Below are 19,418 nucleotides of genomic sequence, written 5' to 3'. Positions count from 1 at the left end.
CATCAAATGCATGGGTTGTATTAATCATACAGAAAAAGGTGGGGTCTAAAATTTTAGCACAATGTGTTTTCATTCCTATTGTATATACTGGAAATGGGAAAACATCCAGTTTGATTTAATTTTTGTCTCATTTTGTGATTCACTTTGAATAAACCCAGTATCTTAAATCTACATATAAAATATATCAAGATGTACAAATCCAAATAATTATTTTATTAAATACAAATATGTGTTTTATTAAATATGACACCCAGAATCTAGGAATCCAACATATTATTAAACACAGAAAATGTATTGTCCAGAATGTATAATAACCTCTGCATAAATAGCCTCTGTACATAAGCTACAGGACTGCTTTTTGCTCCTTTTTAATGCTGGATAATTTCATGAAGTGGAGAACGAATAATTGTGATTTTTATCATATTTGTATTTTATAGTAGTTGTAAAATGCACTTACAGTAGCTGTCAATGTTGCCATAATTATGCCTCAATTAAAAAAACAGATTCAGACTGTTTATATTTTGCAGTTCCCATCTCAGTCTGATAAATAACACTGCCATCTTATCATATTAAATGTCATATCATATTTATCACATAAGGTACCACCACATACACATATGGAGATAAACAGAGACAATTTATACTCACCGATTGTTCATTGAGATCTTGTGAGCTTTCCATGGGGCTTCTGCTACTGTACTCTTCCAGTGTGATGCACTATAATATCTACAACAATGCAAACAAAATTCCTATTAACAGCTGGGAAACACAAGGCTGGTGTTTCCCCTCTGCATTAACATTTGTTCTTGGAATTACATGCAAGTTAACTGCTCTGATTAATATACCCTCATTCTATCTTTAAAGAAACTGATCACAATATAAGTTACATTACAGTATGTACAGGAAGTTCACAACAGTTTAATAGGGGTGTTTAAAAAAGTAACTTACCAGCTTTTATGAGAAAACTGACTACAGTACTTTCAGTATGGCTTATGACTAATATGTCATTTAAAGTTTACAAGTAAATAAAACACATTCAGTTACCTGAGCACAGTCTTTTTCTAAGGTCAGGTACAGTACATGCCTTCAGAATGATGTGAAATATTGAATTAAAACAGCTTTCTATGAGGAAGTGCAATACTGTTGTTATAGTTGTGAAATGTTTATTACAGTTATGTCTTATTGCAGTCTTGCAAGGGCAAACACTGTATGATGGTCTTTCAACAGATCATGCCTGCTCCTATAAAACATATTACTCTACTTTCGGCATGTAATGTAGAGAAAGCTAAAACTCAGCCGTGTCCATTTGAGAGTTCCACAAATTTGTGTTTGCATTTGGATTAGCAACAAATGGAGCCACTTTGTTTAAACATCATGCAAAAAAAAACCTTACACGGACGTACAATATATTGTTTGTCAGATGGAAAGTAAGAAATGCAGAAATGACTGAACACATGGGAAGAGAAATCCACGAATAAAAAAATACAGATGATATTAGGCTCTTACTGGTACACTTTAGAAAATGTGATGAGAAATTAATGTGTGTTTTAGCTGTGAGTTTTCACCCAACAGCAAAAGTAACAGCATCACCGAGAGGCCTTGGCATTTGTCAGTAAGCAGAAACAAAGCCTTGACTTTTATTTCGAACAACAATTTGGTGTATCATAAAAACAGAAGCTTAAAAGAAGGTTCAAACTGAAGTTCTTCATTGCATTGGAAAGACAATCAAAGATGATGGCAAAGAGGGAAACTCGTGTACAACTAGTTTTTCTCACTGATGAGTGGGGAACAGATAGAGATGAACTGAAAAGTAAAATTGGAAATGGACATTCAAAATTCCCTTTTAAAAAGCAAAATATGAATGATCACTCACAAAAGAACTATTGGTTATTCCTATTATGGCCACTGTAGATAAGAAATATATTTAAAGTCAAGAGACTTCACTAAACTGAAGTTATCTGCTTCTCTCATTTTAACTACAGCATTGACTAAAACCATACAGGTTTCTCCACACTGCTTCACAAATTATTCTCAACTGTGCCGGCTTTGGATGAGATATGAAATGAATCCCCGTGCCAATAGATCTTGGCCATTTGAACAAAAAAAATAGCCCCAGATTCTAACGCGCCTTTCCTTTGTACATAGGTTGCCTATGAACTCTGGGCAACACAGAAAGAGCCAGACTCATTTTCAGCCACAGTTTCATAACAGGTGTGATCCTGCTCATGTTGATGTACAGTACAGTGACAGGTTAACATTTTGCTGTTTAGAAAGGATAATATTAAATCTTTAATTTAAGTATTAAGATTTGAGCCTTATGTAATATCATATATGTATATATGATGAACAAGACCAAGTTACATACCAATGTCATGTCATTCATAGTATTTTTAAAAATAAACAAGATTGTGCCAAATATGTTTCCATAATGAAAGGCATTAATGACACAGTGTATACAGTTTTCTATTTCTTTTAATCAGTATGCCTTAAAAACTACTCGTCTTCAAACTGTATCCTTGGGAAGATCTATTTTTATTTCATAAGGTTTTCAGCTCATTTTTATCTGAAACTGAAGACAAGGAAATGCTACACCCTCAAAGTCAGACATGATTAATTGATTTTCTCTTGAGTTGTCTGTAACCTATCCAAAGGACAGAACATTCACTGTATTATCTCGTAATAATAATAAAAAGGGTTTGTGATTTTCAGAACCTAGAGTGACACCTGAATATTCACGTTTACTCTTCACTTCTATCCAGACTTCACAATACGTACGTATTTCCAATTTATGATCCATGACGGAAACCCTGAATTGCTCATGGTTATCTCACATAACTTTTTTGTTTGCTTTTTAATAATATAACACATCGTAGACTGAGGTCAACAATAATCCATAATAATAATTTTATCGCCTTCCTTTCAGTAACCGCTAGTGGAGGTAAAGAGTGGTTACTCTAAGATAAATTTCCTATTGGCACTAACTCCGGTAGCAACCATATATAAAAATAGATATAGTGTCATACGTCAGGTTAAAACCCGAATGTCTTTTTTAACACTAAGCAGACACCCCACTGCAGTCAAAAGTATACATATTTGAATACATTTGAATAAAAGTAGCCAGTAAAAAAAAAAGAAAATAAACATTAAACTATATTGTTTTTTCCACTTTCGATTATGTTAACCATATTAAATTAGATTTCAAAATAAGTCTTCATCGTAAACGCGCTCCAATATTTTATTACTATTGCCTTGAAGACATTTCAAGCATTTACTATCATGGCAAATCCTAAACTTAGGTTTTAAGTACTCTAGCAGTCCTACGAAAGGAGAACAGCTGTCAGAACTATGTAAAATAAACACATTCTATTCCTGAAACACTAAGAACAGCACTTTATTAAATACTATGGTGCATTTGCAGTAAAAAAAAAATTTTACATTTCTGTTTTCATATAAGTTCCTAGCGAATTATTTGCTAATACATGTATATTGATTGCACCGATGAAACAGATATGTAATAACAACATTTCTTTATCAGTAAAATCTTAATTGTAGAATTTTCTACTGAACAACTGCGCATTGTATTTATATATCTAGAATAACATGGAATGATTTATATTTTCATATTCAATAAACAAGTCATTCGACAGTATATACATGTAAAGATTATGAAAAAAATACCAAACACTTCTAAATGTACAATGTATTTATTCATTATGAAGCACTTACCGTTAAGACAAGACTTATTAACATTCTGTCGTTTAGCTTTATAACATAGGATTTCATATAACTTTAATAAACATTTACATTATATACAATACAAAATTTATTATGAGTAGTGTTTAAACTTTTAAACAAAGACGATTAAAAAACTTTACATATATTTAACACTTAAAATTCAAGACAAAACAAATTTAAGAACTCAAGACGGAAATTATTTTTCTAAACTAGTAATCTCAGCGTAACTGTGGTTACACAAATGTTGCATAGTTAAAATGACACGGTTTCACAGTCCCGTTTTCGAAAATAAAACTGTCCAAGCTTTGTAAATTAAGAAAATCAGTAATTAAGTTTTAAAAATCAAGAATGTTAGGTAAAAGCACTACTGTAACATAAAACGGAAAGCAGGAAAATATAATCAAATTTCCTATTTAAAAGCACAACGAAGGATTTTGACCTTCATAAGGAATCGGACACACATAATGTGCCATCCTCAGACGCAAGGAACATTTTCAAGATAAGGATACTATATTCAAATATCATTCAAGCATCTTTCACATGCTACTCCTAGGAAATAATATACGATGACAAAGCCGCTCTGGACTAAGCGCTTAATTCAATGACAGCTACATATCTAGAACTTTAAAGTTAACGACCACAGCAATTATATATATTTTACGCAATGTTTACCTAGATGTATTTAAAAGACAACTTCTGCGACAGTTGCCACTTTCCCCTAGCAAAAGCATATCCACTGAGTCTCGCATCTTCGCACAATCATGCTGCCCGACTTCCCTTAAAACTTATGTTGTGAAGAAATTAACCGTTAAGCATGAGTCCTTAATGTGAAATCCAACCGTTATGTTTTCTTAGGTATCAGATTTTCTAAGTGTCTGTAAAGTCACCAGGAAAGACAGGCTAATAGCCAAGAGCCCATTGGGCTTCAACGGAGGGATCCTAGTGTCAGGAAGAGAATCCTATTTCCTTCAACATCTCAAATATAAACACAGACTCCACGTGGATCTGATTTAGTCTCAGAACAAGATACCGTATTTTAAAAGAAAAATACAAGTACCTGCTGAAAACAAACAAATATGGACTTTTGCTCTCGTGTATGTAGCAAATTTAAACTAGGTGCCTTCCCACACTTCCAGTGCACAGACGCGAATTAAATTAACTAATTATGCTATCGGTGCGCTGCACTACTTATGAAAGCTGAAAAAAAAACTATATTTAAACGAATTCAAATGCAGACGAGACATCAACACGGAGGCCACGACCATTATTACTGCCCAATACCGTTGCCGGTAAACAACGTTAGACAAACCGTTAAGAAGCAAATGTTAAATAAGTCCATAATTTAGATAACTACCCGTAGCTATTTAACTTTACTTGCAATGAGCGACACTTAAAAGCTTTGAATACATACTGTTATTTATATTTATAATATACACCTATAAATAATAATAATGGTGGGAGAAGAGGAACTGTTGATGATACCCTGACCTACATCACCCCCTCCCCCAACAACTAAAAGTCTGCTTAAAAAACACAAAAAATGACCCGATTCCGGACCGAAGTACCTGAATAAAACGAGCTCGTAAGCCCTCGGGCTACACGCAGGTTTCCAGCGTTTGAGACAGTAGCTTTGCTCTCCCTTTAAATCGATTATGAACTACTCACAGTGACTCGCACACAGTCATCATTTTGCTTTATCACCAGCCGATATCTACACTTCAACTGAACTGCACCCATTTCATCTGCTGTATCTTTTTTGGCATTTTCAGAATTCAGCCAAAAACAAACACATGTAATAATATTTTAATGCAACGGCAATACGAGATATACGTACCCTGCCAAGGATGCTTTAGATCTTCAGAGAAACGTCTTAGTTTCTGCTTATCTTCATATATTTACTCCATCAAAAATGTACACACATGCATATTGGTTTGCGATCTTAAATTATAGCAGCTGTATTTTTCCTTACGCTGTCAGTTCACAACAGATGTTCTCCGCTACTTAACCTCAACAGATACCGAACAAAAACAACAACAAAAATAATGGTTGTGGGGAAAAAAAGGGAGCAAAACAACTGCTATTACGTATTTTTGAACGACTTCGTCCCCTTCTTAAAAGTTAGAGGCTTTACAAAATACAGTATTAACACCCCTCACTTCATTATTAAAGCCCTGGCGCGAGTAACCAACTTCAGCCACAGACCTAGACGCATGCGCGGCAGCTGCCATGTGGAGCCCACTTGGCAGGAGCTCAAAACGTTAAGTGGGATACGGCAGGGGAGAGGAGCGGGATTCCAAAATTAATTTCTTATTAATAGTTAGGTCGAAAGGAACTGCAGAGCTTGTTCTGATTATTTTGTTTCATGCTTTAATCCAGACCCCGCAATTTCACTCATGCTTAGGCAAGGTGGCTCAGCTAGGCAAGCAGAAAGCTTTTGGACTTCGTCCTCAAGTGACACAATGACAAGTGAGAATGCATTGCATCTTTCACCATTGCTGCTGCACACATTGTAGAGAAATGTGCCTTAGAAAAAAATATATTATTAATCACAATAACCTTTGTTTTATACCTATGGTTTACACTGTAATTTATAGTTCACACATCTATCCACTTACTAACTGCTTTACACAGGGGATGCCAAAATCTATTCCAGCAGGCCACAGTTGCAAAACAGGACACACCCTGAATGGGACGGCAGTCCATCAGAGGTCACACACACACTCATATCAGGATTAATTTTCCCAAAAACCAATGAGCCTACCACTATATCTTTGAATTGTGGGAGCAAGCCAGTACACTCAGAGGTATCCTACTGTATGTGAACACAACAAAAACATGCAAACTCCACACAGATAGGCCTCAGCATTGCAAGGCATCAATGTTGCCACCCTGTAATTTACACATAGGATTATTTAAAAGAAACATTTCCAGCAAATAAGCCTAAAATTAAATTTGGTGCATAATCTTGAAACCAATATTTGTAAGTCATTAAACCTTTTGCAACCCTATGCCAAAAATATAATATAAGCAGAGTTTATGACAGCACTTAATATTAACATTTCTGAATAAGACAGACTAGTAACAAAATTATTCTTTCAAGGATGGCCTCACATTATGTTTTTAATGATGCTAGAAAATCAGTATATCATTGTCTAATAATTTGCTCCATACAACCACCTCTATCTGGACAAAACAGGCCTTCTCCTACACTTGTCCTTAATAAACTGTATCTGCAAGTACAGTATGCCCTCTGGCCCTGATTTGTGTGCTGTCTTGAGTAGTGATCAGGGGTTGTTCTTGACAAGATTGTTCTAAAAGCTGAAAGTCTAAAGCTGAATCAGTGTTTTACGCCTTATACCTTAGATATGTACGGTGTGCATTTCTGCCTCTGTGGAGATTTGATCATCTGTTTTACGAGAATTCGCTGCCCTCAGAGCCACACAGCACAACTCCTGTCAGCGGTGAATTCTTGTATGCCAAAGACTTGAGATTTCCCATCAGGGAAGAATTTGATGCTGTCCAGGTTCCTATGGGATCATGTCACTATAAAAACCTTAAAAGAACCTGTAACATATGTAACAGGTGTGGCCAATCTTGGTCCTGCTGAGCTGAAATCCAGCAGATTTGTCATGTCACCCTTATACAGCATCATCCATTTGTACAAACCTGTGTGTTTTCATTAATTTAGTAACTAATTAGTTTAATAAAGTCAGGAAAGGCCAACAGTTGTCCTTAATAGTTATTGATTCTTGCTTTTATTTCAAATTAGTTTAACTACTGAATTGAACTAAGAACTTGCTTAAGTGATCAAAGGAAGGTTGGGTTTAGAAATGGCATATTTAAGGGGGATCTACTGTACAAAACCTGCTGGATTGTTTCACTCAAGTACCAAGGTTGGTCAAACCAATATATTTTAAACTGTATGTACGCCTGTGACTGTGAACCTATATTGGACTAAGCAGCTATTGAAAATGGAGGAATGTATACACTTGTATGTATAGGGAAACAAATGTCATGTTCATTAAGGCTGATCCTGAGCTGTAATGAAATTTCCTCTTAAAGTTCATTATCATCCCCTGTGAGAAAACCTGGCGGGCTGTGTCTATCTGTGCTGTATCCAGAAAACGTCCTTTTCCTTCCCACTTCCTAGTGCTTTCATTCAATGAACTCCAGTGACAAATTGCATACATCGTGTGGTGAATGCAATTGAGTCGATACAAAGCTGAACCTGGAAAATAAATCCATAAACTGGCCAAGTCATACTTTCATGTTGTTTTGAATCTTGTATTTTGAACGTAAATCTGCAGCCACATGTTGCCATTAAAAAGTATGCCTTAAGATATATACTGTAGTTCATACTTTGTTAGGATGATACTATCACTTGTTTATTATTATTGTTGGCATTATATTTGATTTAGAGCAAGTTATAACCATGATTGTAAATTTGAACATTTATTTTTCTATTGGAACAATTATATTTACTCGCAAACCTGTTGTTCTGATTAAGACAATGAAAGTTGTTTTGTAATGCCTGAAAGTTCTCAAGACTTTCTTTGATCAAAGTTTTACTGTAAGCATATTTTTCTCTAAATGAGTGTTTTCAAAAGCACAATGTCTTGGCATTCCACACTTTCTTTGAGAAAATATTTACACTTTTAGTGATCTGTATACATTCCCAGCAGAGACTCTTCCAAACTTCTCTCAAAGCGACATCAGTTAAGGCATCTTGTAAATAAGCTAATTCTAATGTGTTAAACACGAGCGTATGTTAACGTTTAGCATCTATATTTACAGATAAACACTAAAAGTGTATTGTTATTGGAATAATAATTCAAATAGGCATATGGAATGAGTCAATGTAATGTTTTTTATTTTATTGTTTGAGGCTGAGCTCAACACTAAAGTTTAGTCTTTTATGACAACCAGAAAGTACATATGGGTGATGTTAATTTATTTAAAAATCAAATATTAATATACAAAAAATATGATTACAGCCACTCCATGGTTAACAAAAATCAATAAAATGGAACCACTATTTTAGCAGACAACACTTTCAGGAAAGATAATTAAATTCTGCTGAAGATAATTTGTTCAAGTTTATAAAAGAAGTCAACCAAAATCTATTCATTATAAGCATCTTTGTTTCTTTCTCCCTAGTGTAAATTATTATTTCCTACTATAACTATTTATTCCATCAAAAGAGAAAAAACACTCAAGGACTCAAGGACTGGTTTCACAAAGCTTGATTAGCACTAATCCTTAACTTACTGACCTAACTGAATTTGACAAGGCTAATTTAAAGTTCATTGTTAATTTGTTAGGAAATGCACAACAGATGATATTTTCAATAGCGCCATGTTTTTATATCTACAGTATGTGTATAGCCTTACTGTGTAACTAGCTCATTATTTTTACATTTTCTTATCGATGGTTATAGGGAAAAGTGGAGTTACTCCTTAACTTTCCCATATCTTCCTGTTAGCCTGTTTCCAATAAGCACATCCTCTAACTGTAATAAACAAGTACAAAATGAATGTGCAGTAATGAATGGTTCCAATGTCTAGTTTCAATGACATAGAACAAGACATTCATGATGTTTGCTCATTTCTAGTACATATTTTTGTCTGCAAGAACAACTCAAACAATGAAATGTTTGCAACGAATAAACAACTAAGAAGATCTTTAAGTTGCGAAAAACAATTTAGAAGACTCCATGATTGAATAAAAATTCCTTTCTTACCAGCTTTTTGTTAGTATAGCTGGAAATGTAAAATGACATTCTAATAGACACAAGGCAGCATAAAATTGAAGTACTGACAACCAACTGACTGGCTTTTAAAATGTGCCTGAATGCTGAAGTATTTCCCTTAAAAGCAACTATGATTGATAGATATATTTTGGAAATTCATTTGGATGTCTTAATTGTTTTTAAAAGGGGAAGACATTCTGCAGAATCTGTCAACTTTAAAACAAGAGTTAAACCAAGAGTTGAGAAAGACTCGTACAGTACAGATTCACACATACTTTTAAGAAACAGCTTAGAGCTTGCACATACTGTAACATTTCACTTAACTAAAACAAAGCATAGTGGAGGTTATTCAAACAGACTTTTAAGATATCATTATATCCACTTATGTATTTTAAAAGAAAAACACAGAGAAAGTTAGAAAAAGGTTAGAAATTCTATTGTTTTGTAACATTTTCTGCTGCATTGTAGCTCACTTTTCTGGGAGAAATATATAATAGTTTAAAATATATAAGATCACATTCAGTTTGAAAATAAATATGTCAATACTGTAAAATAACAGAAAACGTGAAATCATACTACGTCCCCCTTTAATCAATAGACAGGCAGTTTATAATATATACGCTTAAAATAAAAAGTAAAAGTGCATACAAATATACAATATGCACCTTGTGACCTAATCTAACCAAAGAGTTGAGTTTATTTACTTTGTAGGCATGTTCTGTGTTATGTAGACAAATATAGATACTGCAGTTTTGAAGGAAAAAACATTTTTACTGAGTAAACTGTTATTTTGTTATTGTATTTTTTACTGAAATATTAAACTGATGTTGTTATGTATAAGTGCAGTTTTGTGGGAAGTGTTTTGTTGTATCTTATAACTGATTAAAAGCTGTGACACTAGTTGTTCACCTTGGTTTACAAATCACATGATGTTTTTGGCTTTTATGGGCTTTGTTTAAAGTTCTCCTGGGCACTTTGTGTGCTCATTGGAATGTTCTCAAATATAAGCCAAATTTTTCCTTTTCAAAACAGTGAAACCCAAATGTATCTGAAATGTCTCCATTTTGCGGTATGGATGTCGCCTAGTAGACTTTGGACCAGATGAGGGTTTTAAGCTTGTTATCCCCCCATCATAATACAGTACAGTTATGTTTAAGACTGCGTTTGATCATATACTGTACATTGTATATATGATATTTATAGATACCTCAAATCATATGTTTTTTTTTTATTTAATGAGTGAATGTGGCTTAATTAATAACATTTGAACATTTTTATAATTGTATTCACAGGACATTTGTTCACAGTGTCAAACTCACTGTATTGAACAAGGTTTTGAAATCTTTTCTACATCACATGAAACCACATAATTACCCAGACACTTAACTGCCCAATTCTTTTTAAGCTAAAGATGTTAAAATGAACTTGAACTTGAACTTGAACTTTATTGCCATATGTAACCGGTACTGGTACAATGGAATTCTTACTTACAGAAAGTCTCTCGATTGTAAAACAAGTGTAAAAAACAAGACAAAGTGCAAACAGTGCATCAAGACAATGTACAAACAAACAATAGACAATGTGCAAGTAAACATGTAGACAGTTTGAATGTAAACAATACAGACGTGTAAACAATAACTGGAGATTGTGCAATAGGTAAGAAATCATAAAGAGGTAGAGGTAGATGGTGATGGTGTAGGTGTGGTCCGAGGGGGATGGCTAAATGTGTTCGCCAGTCTCACTGCTTGTGGATAGAAGCTATTGAAGAATCTAGTGGAATCTAGTCCGTATGCTCTTATATCTCTTTCCTGAGGGCAGTGGGGTGAAGAGCTCATGCCCGGGGTGGTGACTGTCCTCTGTGATGGCCAGAATTCTACCATGGCAGCGGTCCTCATAGAGCTGTTTAATCTCGGTGAGACCGCAGCCGATGATCTTCTGGGCCATATTGACCATTCTCTGCAGTGCCTTTCTTTCTCGAGAAGAGGTGTTGCCATACCACACGGTGATCCCGTTGGTGAGGACGCTCTCGATGGTGCAGCTGTAGATGTTCACCAACACATGTATTGGCATCCCCCATCGCTTGAGGCACCTCAAGAAATAAAGGCGCTGCTGAGCCTTCTTCATGATAGAGTCAGTGTTCACGGTCCAGGTTAGATCTTTAGAGATGTGAATTCCTAAAAACCTAAAGCTGGTGACTGTTTCCACTTCCGTTCCATCAATACTGAGTGGGCTGTGAGTGTATGGCCTGTGTCTTCGAAAGTCCACTATTAGCTCTTTCGTTTTCTTTATGTTCAAGTCCAGGTTATTGCTATGACACCACCTAAGCAGCTGTACAACTTCATCCCTGTAAGTGGACTCGTCATCATCACTGATCAGTCCTATTATAGTGGTGTCATCGGCAAACTTAATGATGCGGTTGTTGCTGTGTCTTGCTGTGCTGTCGTGAGTAAATAGGGAGTACAACCTTGGACTCAGACAGCAGCCTTGTGGGGTTCCAGTGCTCAGGGTGAGTGGTGTTGATGTGTTATTGCCTATCCGCACCACCTGTGGTCTCTCGATAAGATAGTCCAGCAGCCAGTTGCAGACAGAGTTGCACAGACTTAATCCCCTGAGCTTTGTCACCAGTTGACTGGGTATGATGGAATTGAATGCTGAACTGTAGTCCACAAACAGCATTCTCACATACGAGTTCTTAGTGTCCAGGTGTTCCAAGGCTGTATGCAGAGCCAGGGAGACAGCATCATCCACTGATCTGTTGTTCTGGTAGGCGAACTGCATGGGGTCCAGGGACTCTGTGATGGAGGAGTTGATGTGTGACAACACCAGCTTCTCCAGGCATTTCATCACCACAGATGTTAATGCTACTGGGCGGTAATCATTCAGGCATGTCACTTTTGTCTTTTTGGGGGTTGGAACAATAGTGTTTTTTTTAAAGCAGGTGGGGACCATGGACTGTGACAAGGAGGAGTTAAAGATGTCCGTAAACACTGTGGTCAGCTGGGCTGCACATGTCCTCAGGACGAAATGATTGACTTCTCTGCCTTTTGTATAAATCAGGCAAATAGTGGTATAGCAGATTATCTTGATTGGGAATTCACACTCAATCTTGTAGGCTAGCAATGAATAAAGCACCACAGAGGGGAATTTTGTAGGCAGTAAGAATAATGCATAACGAAGGTAATGAATCCTGATTAAATTGAGAGGAAATTAAGTGAGGCATTAGAAGAGACATCCCCCTGTTGCTTAGTCATTTAAGACTCACATCATACAACACAGAGATGCAAACAAAAGGAAATGATGCATAAGCAGTTAGAAAGTATTTATTGTAAGTAATTACACAGTAAATAGTTTTGCATTCGTCTTTAATTAATCTTCCAATTTTCATATGCAATATGCAGTATAATCAATAATCATTTTTTCAGTCTGTTTAGAGGAGACAAATAAGAAATTGGGCTCAATGACGTCATCCCAGAATATCAGTTCATATTAACTTCTATGAATGTTCACTTCTTGAATGTTCTCTGGATTTTCCAATCAATTGCTGGTCAAATATTGTTTTTTATTCTGCCTTTCATTTTTATCTCTTCAGCTTTCTCTGGCTTTCATTATATATGGTTTTGCTGATATTCACGCCAAGTAACTCAGCATGAATATGTTTTGCCAAATATCATGATCCCATGACGCTTGTAGTTTACATTTCTAACCTAAACTATTTTACACAGGGATCATAATTATTTATTATTTAAGACAAACACAGTAAACATAATTTGTTTTGTGACCATATTGTTTGAAGTGCCATTATACATTTAGTACAGTATAACACAACTGGAAAAACCCATATGAGCTCTGTACTGTACATCGCTGCTTTGTAACTGAATATACCTGTACTAGTTGCAAAGTGTTCTTTTCAGACTAAAACTACAAACAATGTCCAATGTTGAATTGCCTCTCAATAAACAAGAAACCCAAATATTTGTATTCATCCATTTTCTAACCACTTTATCCAATACAGGATTTCAGGGGAGCCAGAGACTATTCATGGGCACAAGGCAGGATAAACCCTGGGTAAAATGCCAATCAATGACATGGCACAAACATTCACACACCAGGGCCAATTTTCCCAGAAGCTAATTAACCTACTTTGGACTGTGGGAGGAAAACAGACCACTTGGAGAAAACCCACATGAACATGGGGAGAAAATACAAACTCCATACAGGTACAGTAGCAGTTAGGGAATTGAACCCAGGGCACCTGTATAGTGAGGAAGCAATGCTTAATACTGTGCAACCATGCCACTATTCAAATAGAATTAATCAAATCCTATGTACCCCTTTTTTCCCGTGATTAATAAATAATTTAAGATAAATAATAATAAAAGTGGCAAGGCCACGAAAAGTTATGAATTCAATCAACAATTGACAAGAGATGCAGACTAAATTTACTACGTAGACAGAAGACAACGAAGCAGTGTTGAGGAATGTACCAGAAATAATGCAAAAGCTAAAAACATGAACAATAGCAGCTTTCATGATAGTACAGGTGCTGCATTATAACAGCAGCCGCTGCAATATCAAGAAAAGTGATGTTACTGGTCCAGAAACAGCTACACTACATGTAGAGATTATTAGCAATTCAAGATCCATCTGGTGATCTTGGTGAATTACCTCAACAAATCATGTGATTCCTTTGTATTTTACCCAAATCTACATTCATTCTATGGACAATAATGACAGGATTAGTGTCATTTTAGGAAGCAGTCACTATAGTCTAATTTCTTCATAGTGTGGCCACATCTTGTCCTTGGAGGATGTCCTGCATATGCTCTGTTTTTTTCTATGTTCCCTTTATACAGTATTTCAATGTGTTATATTTCCCCGTGTAGGTTTAACCTAAAATTACATTGTCAGGCATGAGGGGGTGATGTTGGAAGGAAGAGGGGTTATGTCACATGTAAATGCTGACATAATTGTAGGAATGGAACCACATTTATAGCAGAAATGCAATTATCTCAATCTCATATTAGAAAAAGAGCAGTTCAATACAATACTCGGGAGTTCTTTTGCATTTAACGAAAATGTGATGAGGAAGATTAATTTGAAATGCACTTGCTAATTACTAATAGCATTGCTGAAAGTTGTCTTGGAGAAAGGCATAAGCCAGGTGAATAAACAACAACAACAACAATGACAATAAAGTCAACAACGTAGGGAATGAATGTTTCAGCCAAACACAAAAACTTTCTTGTAGTTTTTAAATGAATACATTTACGCATATTCACACATAAGTATAGTTCCTGTTGTCCAAGTTTAACCCTTTGTAAGTGTATATTCACTAGCTGATGTGGAAGATGTACAGTATGAGTGACAGCGGTTATGAGATGCATGCCACAGTTCTGCTCCTTGGGCCTATAACTTCTGTGTCAGGTACAAAAGACACTCTTGAATCTTTCGTCCTGAAACAAAAACTTTCGTGAGATGACTGACAGGTCTCCCAAATATATTAAAACTTCATGCTGTGACAGAGCTCAAAATAGCTAGGGCTGCTGTTGATCCAACAATCTCTCACAGCATGCCCATGCTAGTATTTGGCAGTGAGTGCAGAGAACTTAAAAAAAGAACCTCACGCTTAAGGCCTACACAAGCAATTAAACTCGGGGTGGAAATGTCAGTCTGTAGGAACGAAAGGATCTTTCAATTGTTGACATTTCTCTTTCGTCTAATTAGTGAGAACTCATCAGAAAGTTTTTTTTTCTCAAAAATTTTTGGAAGGCAGGGCCAGGTGAATCTATTTTTTAAGACAGCTGTTGCTTGAAAAATACAGTATATTGCCAAGTCAGACCCCATGATTCTTATAGAGGGGTGAGTAAATGCCATTTAGCTTAGCAGTATTTATAGATATGTAAGGAACTTTTGCCTGGGAGCTGTGCTGACGGCGTAAAACAAGAAGACGTTTCCAGAAGTGTCTGTCAAACAAAGTATAAAAATAATCAGGGTAAGATGGGCCAAGTCATTTGTACCACAGTAGGCATGTGACATTAAGGAATTTAAGAAGTGATTTATTATTATTACTACAATCTCTCTCTAAGTCACTACTGCTTTCCTTTTCCAGTCCCGTTCAATTTCTTTTCCAAATGGAAATGCAATAGCTTTTATTTAAGGTTGTTGCTATGGGCTTAATCATTTTGAACTAACTCAGATGGAACAGTGGTTTTGGCCAAAATATATTCATCCTTTTACCTACAGATTTCTTTCTTCTTTTCATTCGATTAAAGTTGTGATTCTATTTTTTATGTGTATTTAGTTTTTGAGACACTGAAGGTAAATTAAGGGATGCTATATTAAAATGATACATTGCACAAGTAAGACCTCATTTAGTATATTGAACATTATGTTACAAAAAGCATACAAAAGGAATTATTTGGCCTGTTTATAAAGGAATGTCCTACGCTGACTAGCTTAAAGGACTGAACTTTGTTTTGTCTTCAAAAGACAAGAATATTCAAAATCCTCAAAGGTACTTACAAAGAAAGTCCAATTAACATCTTTAGAATCAACACAGAGGGCTGTCTGAGGGCACAAGTGGAATGTATATTGGGGAAGTGCCTTTAAAGTAGAGAACAAGAGGCTCTGATTTTACACAAAGAGTTGTGGGTGATCAGAACGAGCTCTCCAATCATGTGGCTGAAGCTGATACCCAGGCTTCTTTAAAGAAAAGGCTGGATCAATTACTTACCAGAAACCAACAATTAACTAGATTAAAAACAGTACCTTCTTTTTGAGTTTTCTGATAATCTCTTTTCTTCATTAGGAAATTCATATTTTTTATCAGATTGAAGTGGGGTCATTGATAAATCCTAATTATGATTAGTGTGAGAGTATAGTATATGACATTTGTTTTGTAAATTCCACCTGAAGAACAGAACACTATTTACACATGTAGCTCAGGTGGGTAGTTGCGTCATCATGCATAGGCTGCAAAGGAACAAGTAATACTGTAGGTTTATTCCATGCTGAAAAGAGAAGAAAGAAAACACAATGTTTAGGCTGTGAAGCCTTCTTCGGGTGTGATAAAAACAGGGCAGACAGCAAAGATTATATACCCTAGGAGAACAAAAGCTGGGAGAGTGGAGGAGGCAGAAGCAGGGGAGAGGCAGAGAGGCCACTCAGGTGGTGCAAAGTGGGGAGAGGTGAAGAGAGGGGTGAAACCTGCATGTGAATAGAGAAGATTACACAAAAACAAGTCTGTCATTGAGAGAAGGGGGAAGGTTAATTCAGCATAATTTTTCTTTCTGATGTCTTTCTGCTATGGGAGTTAAGAAACCCTTCTTTGAGAATGCAGACGGAGAGATCAGTGTGATCATGGCTGTCTGAGGTGAAATTAGAAACTATGGGCTTGGAGAAATCTTTAATCTTCACAGCCCTAACATGTTGTCTGAAGCAGTCTCCTAGTCTCCTTCCGGTTTCCCTAACGTGAGTTCTGTTGCAGTGGAAAGTGTCTGGTGTGGATGATTGTTGAGGGTGGTCAAGGGAGCTGTGAACAAGAAGGTTATGCAGATTAGGTGGTCAGAGATATGAGATTATGGGGTGGTCAGAAAAGAGGGCCCCAGTGGAGGGATCAGCCTGTAGGATGGAAGAGTTGTCGTTTATGGTCCTGGGGATAGGAAGTGTGTTAGGGTGGAAGGGAAGCACCAAAGGAATGCGGTTTTTAGGCCTGGGGTTCCTGATCGAGTTGATGGTCCGGGGGCTGTTTTTGGCTCAGATGAGGGCCCTGTCAATAACATGGGTGGGGAATCCTCTGTTGATGAAAAAGGAGTGCATTTTGAGTGCTGCCGAGTCATCGTAGCCGAAGGAACTGTGAAAAGAGAGTTTTTAGTGTGTTTGGGGTGAAATGAGTTGTACAGGAGCTGTATGGGAGCTTGTGGTGTGAATCCGTGGGTTTGTAATAGACTAAAGTAGAGAGTCAGGGATGGTTAATGGATAGGTTTATGTCTAGAAACGGGAAGAGTAGTGGAAGATATGTTAACTATATATTTGAGGGACTGTAGAGCTGTACAGAGAACTGTAGCAAAGTAAATCCACTGAAACACAGAGAGAGCATACAAACACCAAAAAAGCACTTAAGCTCGCTGAACCCTGGATCTCAGAGCAGTCACGCAGTAGTGTTAACCACCACGCCATCCTGATTTACCTATTTAATTTCTTTACATAACATTCTTTAAATTGATGCAACATTTTTAATGATGTGTGAAAACTGAAGCAGAAAACTGAGTTTTCTTTTCTTCAGGGCATACCTGAAGTACTGCATGTTACTGTTGTTACTTTGATTATGTTCTGACTTTTAAAAAAGCTATCAGCTGGATTCCAAATTATACCTAAGCGTATTCGTCCGGGAATGTGTTGAAATGGGATCAAAGCAAAAAGACTGTTGTAGTTTACTGCATATCCTGCATCCAACATTTGCTTGTTAAATGATCATAAAAGTATACAGTATTTAATAATAAAACTCTATGAAAGAATCCATGTGTTTGTGCAGGTTTCATGCCTCAGAAATTAAGAAACATTAAGACACATTTTGCTTAAAGGCTCCACTTGTTTGGGAGTTTCCATGGGGTTTTGTGCAACTGTGTGACAAAGGAGTGGGTTGGTTGAAGTGGGTCAGCTGTCTCGAGCTCTTACCACCAAGTGCTGTTCATTCTGAGCAGACATTGATGCCTTGACAGCTCATACTATTAATGAGGTTTAAAGCTATACTTTGGGTAGTTGTATTGTTATGTAGCACTATGAAGCCACCAGTATTAAGGACACTTAATTAGTTTATTGTATAGATCCTGAGTATTCTAGTCACCATTCAGTTCAATACAGGCAAAGGAGACCTGTGAAGTGGTGGAACAGTTAGTCATATACACTGAAGGAGAGCCCTTCTCTGAGTGGGAGGGACAAGTACTTGGGGAATTGGGTAAATGATGACCTAATATACTGTAGTAGTGAAAGCTAGGAGACCAGCTCAGTATATCAGAGAGTTTACCTGAACTACTTAAATGAAGATTTAAACAAACATTTAGGATGTGGTCAAACCCTAATCTAAACTTCATCTGTCCATGTAGTATAGACTATATGCTGTATACAGCGTATACTGTATATATATACTGTATATCTATCTTTGTATGGGTTTTCTTAAGTGCTGTGCAGCATGGTGATGCAGTGGTTAGCATTATCTTCCAGTGCTGGTTCGATTCCTACTGTATCTGTGTGGAGTGAGGTGGTTAAAAAAATGGGTGGGTAGGTTAATTGCTTTTGAAGTTATCTCTGGATCTTTGTGTCAGGGATGCCCATCTCTTTCCTATATGTAATCCATTCCATTTGAAAGCTTTCCAGTGGCAGAGAAAGCTGAAGCCTTCTTCAGCACACCATGTCCGCAGCCATGTGGATTAACACTTTGTCCCCCTTTGCATGGGGCTATTAGGAGAAGACCCCTGATTTGGTCCTGTTCTTCAGTCTGTTAAGTGAGATTTCAAATGGTTCGGCGAGTTTTTCAGTGTCATGTATCCCTTTGAGTTCTTTCAGCTGCTTAGTTTTTTCAAACAGGCACATTAGTTTGTAGCTGGTATCACAGATATAGTTTGGTTGTTGGAGTTCATCTAGGATTCTCCATGTGTTGCATAAACTGCAGATCAAAGGCTTAAAGACAATTCGATTCTTGTAACAGTATTAGATAGTATTTGGTCCTATGTTGGTGCATATACTTGTTTTTTTTTTTAAGACGAGAAACAGCACTTTCCATATAGTTATCTAAATGTAATCTCCTTATCTGTCTACAACTGACTTTTTTTTTTGCTCTGCTTGTGACACTTTGACCTGCAAACTAGTCATTAGTGTTGGTCAAACTGTCTTGATTATACACACAGACCCTAACATTAAATTCCTAACATGCAAT

The 19,418-nt window shown here is 36.4% G+C and overlaps 1 protein-coding gene across 15 annotated transcripts in view; it reads right to left on the bottom strand.

Annotated features, from left to right (window-relative positions):
* eya4 (EYA transcriptional coactivator and phosphatase 4) overlaps nucleotides 1–5,929 on the bottom strand; it is a 90,544-nt gene extending 84,615 nt beyond the window's left edge. For 10 of the 15 annotated variants that reach the window (XM_088625296.1, XM_088625295.1, XM_088625300.1 and 7 more), the window contains exons 1-2: nucleotides 4,408–4,542; nucleotides 649–726 (exon numbers count right to left, since the gene is read on the bottom strand). In XM_088625296.1, the coding sequence (XP_088481422.1) occupies nucleotides 649–726; nucleotides 4,408–4,484 (155 nt within the window). In that variant the 5' untranslated portion in view covers nucleotides 4,485–4,542. Of the gene's footprint in view, nucleotides 1–648; nucleotides 727–4,407; nucleotides 4,544–5,569 lie in introns of those variants that run through there. The other 5 variants (XM_088625306.1, XM_088625311.1, XM_088625304.1 and 2 more) reach the window with 3 other exon arrangements.
* Between the last annotated feature and the right edge of the window lie 13,489 nt (nucleotides 5,930–19,418).

This window comes from Lepisosteus platostomus, chromosome 3, assembly GCF_059453375.1.
Source record: "Lepisosteus platostomus isolate fLepPlt1 chromosome 3, fLepPlt1.hap1, whole genome shotgun sequence".
NCBI lineage: Eukaryota > Metazoa > Chordata > Actinopteri > Semionotiformes > Lepisosteidae > Lepisosteus > Lepisosteus platostomus.
Note: the sequence above shows the minus strand (reverse complement) of the source record. Positions and strands in the feature narration are given on the sequence as shown.